Source organism: Penaeus vannamei, chromosome 39, assembly GCF_042767895.1.
Source record: "Penaeus vannamei isolate JL-2024 chromosome 39, ASM4276789v1, whole genome shotgun sequence".
Lineage (NCBI taxonomy): Eukaryota > Metazoa > Arthropoda > Malacostraca > Decapoda > Penaeidae > Penaeus > Penaeus vannamei.
The window spans coordinates 26012351-26017350 of NC_091587.1; the positions used below are offsets into that span (position 1 = coordinate 26012351).

The 5000-nt window shown below is 38.2% G+C and overlaps 3 protein-coding genes across 4 annotated transcripts in view; 1 reads left to right on the forward strand and 2 right to left on the reverse strand.

Annotated features, from left to right (window-relative positions):
• The window catches only part of LOC113815803 (cuticle protein 21-like), a 4789-nt gene extending 4596 nt beyond the window's left edge, over positions 1–193 (reverse strand). The window contains exon 1 of the mRNA XM_070116364.1: positions 122–193. Within this exon, the coding sequence (XP_069972465.1) occupies positions 122–133 (12 nt within the window). The 5' untranslated portion in view covers positions 134–193. The remainder of the gene's footprint in view (positions 1–121) is intronic.
• The window catches only part of LOC113821117 (pro-resilin-like), a 188699-nt gene that overhangs the window by 172662 nt on the left and 11037 nt on the right, over positions 1–5000 (forward strand). The window lies entirely within an intron of this gene.
• On the reverse strand, positions 1997–3281 carry LOC113827447 (cuticle protein 21-like). The gene is made up of 3 exons (XM_070116530.1): positions 3197–3281; positions 2886–2957; positions 1997–2556 (listed from the first exon to the last, which is right to left on the reverse strand). Exons 1-3 carry the CDS (start codon positions 3206–3208, stop codon positions 2086–2088), a joined length of 555 nt encoding a protein of 184 aa, XP_069972631.1. The 5' UTR covers positions 3209–3281; the 3' UTR covers positions 1997–2085.

The following is a 5000-nucleotide window of genomic DNA, read 5'->3' on the forward strand; positions in this document are numbered from 1 at the left end:
TATATATATATTTTTTTTTTCTGCAAATCTATATAACAGAAAACTAGCACATGGAAGCTGTTTATATGTATCAGTTATATCGTCTCTCGAGACAAGATCCATAACGAGAGCTAAAGCTCACCTTGGTGTTCATGGCGGCTGTGTCGTTGGAACAGTGACTCCTCAGCGCTTGCTGATCGTTATATACCGCCGGCCAGAATCAGGCCTGGTTTTTGTGACCTGCAAGTCCATTTTTTGTCCGGACGATTTTTTCCGCATGTCCCTTAGGAAAACATCTTTTGTAATAGTATTGCGTTAATGGAATAGTTAATAGCCTGCAGATGTGTTGCAGTGGGAGATAATTCAGTAATTCTGTTTTTTATTTATGTTATGCAGCGTTGGTGCCTTTTACCTCTTGATGTTATTTATTCCATAAAGTCATAAATAGATGTAAGCTCTCATGTTCACATCCATCCACATATTCAGACACACGGGCACACATACATACATACGTTTATATAAACATATATATATATATATTGATCTACTCATCTGTTTATGAGCTAATAGATATATACGCATTTAGAGTGATGAATAGAGAAAAGACCATCGACGTATTGCAAAGATCAGGTCACCTGCTCTTAGCTCCCTCGGGACGGACGGAGGCAAGGGCAGGGCGACGCCAACTGACCTTCTCATTTCAGTGTAGTTCCTGCACTTGAGGACACACTGAGCAGTCACTTTGGTGGAACCTTTCTGTCCGAATATTATTTATTTATATATTTGGTATATGTTTTCCATACATTAGAAAACGAAGAGGAAACATCATCCTAGACTGTAAAAGACCATCTTCGATTGCAGATGGTCTTGATCTGTGAAATAAAACGAAATGTCAATATTCTTTTTTCTACAATCTCCACGTGTAAGTATATATTTGGTCCACATAAAAGATTGATGTCTATCCGTATTTCACTTACATCTTTATAATCACTACCATTATCATCACCATTACTGTGACTGGTTGTGGTTTTTATTAACGTTAGAAAATGCATTAGACGAAGAGCAAGTGAACATAGCTGCGTTAGATAAATCAATAGGTACAAAATATATGTATTCATGATTTTTAGTACAGACACGGACAAGGTAGGAACATGTTTAGTTGACATTCCTTAGAGAGAACAAATTCTATTTTATTGAAAAATTCTAAAGAATGATATCCCACCCCGTTCCAAGATGGGAGTGTTCCCAGGTATGTTTTGCTAATTCTAATCTATTCATTATTATTATTATATTTCTGATTGTATATATATAGATACATAGATAGATAGATAGATAGATATAATATATATATAGATATATATATATATATATATATATATAATATATATATAGATATATATTACGAATTATCATTATCCTTCTGCTTCTCGATCTTTAATGATATTCATGAAACTTCTATGATTTTCAGCTCTATCTTCCAAACTTACGATATAAATTCGCTAACAGTAATTTGTACACTGAACACGATTTCATTTCCTCTTTTTTCTTGTTTTTCTTCTTTCAAACAGCCCGACGAACCTTAGGAATCTCCTTACTTCGAGTGGCAATCTTGAGTTTCGGAACCATTGCAATAGGGTTACAGGCACGGTAGAATATATAGAAGCTTTCCTTTCAGGATGGTATGAATTTCATTACGATTCTCCGGGTTGGTATAATCGTCAGTTTTATAAAGACTGATGGAAAACGATTATACTTTTGTAGCCATTTTTTTCCTGGTACTTTTGGTGCACTCAGAAATCTCTAAAATGAGGATTTCTAAGTGGTATTATCCGTAAGTGTTTTCTGGGCTAAAATTGAAGTGTGAATATTGTTAATTTTATTTCATTTTATTTATTTATTTATTCATTTATTTTAACAGTTGATAAAACAAATCTTGAGTTTTAGTGTGAATAAGTTTTTTTTCCCTTAATGAACCAGCCATAGTAATTCTGACGAATTGGGAAATTAAGCTAAGATATTTCTGCATTATAACCTTTATTTGACACATTCACGCTAATAAATACAATCGCAGCATTGGAAATTCAAGCCGTTATTGCAAGTGGTCCCTCAACCGAAGTGTCTGCGGACGTCCTCATCCGAGTGGAAGGACTCGCGGGAGTCGAGGCCGCGGAACTCGAAGGATTCGCGGGAGTCGAAGTGACGAGACCTGACGGGGATGGGTGCGGGCCTCTCGAGGGACTCACGTGAGTCAGGGACGCGTGCTCTGGGGGCTGAGTAGACGGGTCTGGGGGCTGAGTAGACGGGTCTGCGAGCCTCCCGGGACTCGACGGAGTCATAGCGAGCCTCGCCCTCGTAGCTGACGTCGGCTACGTATCCGTTGTCGCCGTCCACGACGTACCTCACGGTCTGCAGGCGGCCGTCGGGGAGCTGCACGTAGTAGGATCCCTGAGTGTTGTCGTTATCGCGAGCCTCCTGGTGTCCGAAGTCGTTGCCGGAGTCGTCGTGGTCGACGGCCCACTGGAAGTCGTACTTGGCCTCAGTGGACTCGAAGGACTCGAAGGATTCCCTGGATGCTACCTGCATAAGGTGGAACACTTTAGTTTTCCATGGTAAATTTCGGTGCGTTGCTAATTGAAATAGCGTTCTCGAACTAATATTTAAGAATTTATTATGCACACACTTATGCCCATGCATACATATAAAACACATACGTCAACTGTATGCGTACATACACACGAAGTATATGTGTACACTGTATGCACATGTACACGTATATGTATACATGTATGGAGGCATATGTATACATGCATTGAGGTATATGCGCTGCCCACACAGACACGCACACATACTGTTATCCTATGCTGATTAAAACCAACGAAAGAGCGCCTAAGAAATGGAAGGCTTACCCTGGGGGCTCCGTAGGAGAAGCTCGGCCTGTCGGCGGCGGCGACGGCGGCGAAGGCCAGCACGAGGATGATCTGTAGTGGGGAGCATTATTAAGATTTTTACGAAAATGCTGGTTTAAGATTACACGTAAGGTTTACGAACATATGAATTTAATAAATAAATAATGATTGACAAGCATCAGCTCTGCATTTCATACATCTGAGATTTTTGTAGCATATCCATATGACTGAAAACAAATTCACAAAAGCTGAATGTATTCATTGTTATGTCCTCTCTCGAGACAAGATCCGTAAATACAGCTAAAGCTCACCTTGGTGTTCATGGCGGCTGTGTCGTTGGAACAGTGACGCCTCAGCGCTTGCTGATCGTTATATACCGCCGGCCGGAATCAGGCCCGGTTTTTGTGACCTGCAAGTCCATTTTTTGTCCGGACGATTTTTTCCCCACGTGTCCCTTTGGAAAATACGGTCTTGTGTTAATGACCGAGGTGATAGCTTGCGGATTTGTTGCAGTGGGAGCCAGTTCGTTAATTCCGTTTTTAATGTATCCTTTGCAACTTTGGTGTAATTTAGCTTATATATATATATATATATATATATATATATATATATATATATATATATATATTAAATCTAAATAATCCAAATATAGGTGTATGTACGGACGAACACATACACACGTTCACAATCTCATACAGAAAACCAAATACACAGACAAACAGGCACACATATATATGTTTCTATATGTTTGCATGTTGATATATATAAATATATATAAATATATATATATATATATATATATATATATATATATATATATATAAAATTATATATCATGTGTATGGCTTATATTATTGTATATATATATTGTATATATGTATGTGGAAGTGTATACATATATGGACATCTACATATATAGTGTGTGTCTATAGATGTTGTGTGTATCGATGTGTGTATATATATACATATATATATATAGTCATATATATATATTCATAAGTAAATAACTGCATACACATTTCGAGAGAGTGATAAGTAGAGGAACGTCCATCGAGATACCACGTTTTAAAGATCAGGTCACCTGCTCTTAGCTCCCCCAGGACGAACGGAGGCAAGGGCAGGGCCACGCCAACTGACCTACTCATTTCAGTGTAGTTCCTGCACTTGAGGTGAGATTTGACAGTTACTTCTTTGGGATCTCTATATCCGAGTATAATATATATGTGCGGATATGTATATAAATATACATATATATGTGGTATGTAATTATTATAGGATTGAAAACGAGAAGGAAACCTTATCCTGAACTGTAGAAGTCATGATTTACCTTAATATTATGAAATTGTAAATAAATACTACAAATTGTTCTATTTCTCTCTCTCTCTCTCTCTCTCTCTCTCTCTCTCTCTCTCTCTCTCTCTCTCTCTCTCTCTCTCTCTCTCTCTCTCTCTCTCTCTCTTTGTGTGTGTGTGTGTGTGTATCGATGATCGATTACAGATGGCCTTGATCAGTGGAATGAAAGTTTTAATATTTTTACTACAGTATTGACTTATGAATTTATAATTGGTCTACAAAAAAGACTGATACCTGTACGTGTATTCGTTTATTGTTTTGTTACTGTTTTCATTATCACAAACATGGCAGGAATATGTTTATTGGATATTTCATACATTGTTACTTCTGGGAAAATATCCAAGAATAATGTCAACACTTATTATCTTATTAGTCTTTGTAGTGTTCATGAAACTTTTATTACTTTCATGTTGTACAGGCCTCGGTGATACTCTGTTTCAGTAATCTATACACTGAACATAATTTTCGTCTTCATTTCCCTGTTCTTTCAAATTCTGGAGTGGGATGTGTTCTTACTTTCCTTTTCTTTTCTTTTGTTCAGGATTTCAGAGAGCGCAGTGGCCGTATGGTTGGAGCATCGGACTCAAAGACTGTCGCGACAATCTAAGTTCGTGAGTTCGAGTCCACGGGCGGTGCGACGTTCCCCTGGACAAGGAACTATACCTCGATTGCCTACGAGTATTCCCCTGTGGATAGGGGGACGTGAAAAGGGATACTACCAACGTATATTACTGCGTGTCGGAAAAGACGACTATAAGGACC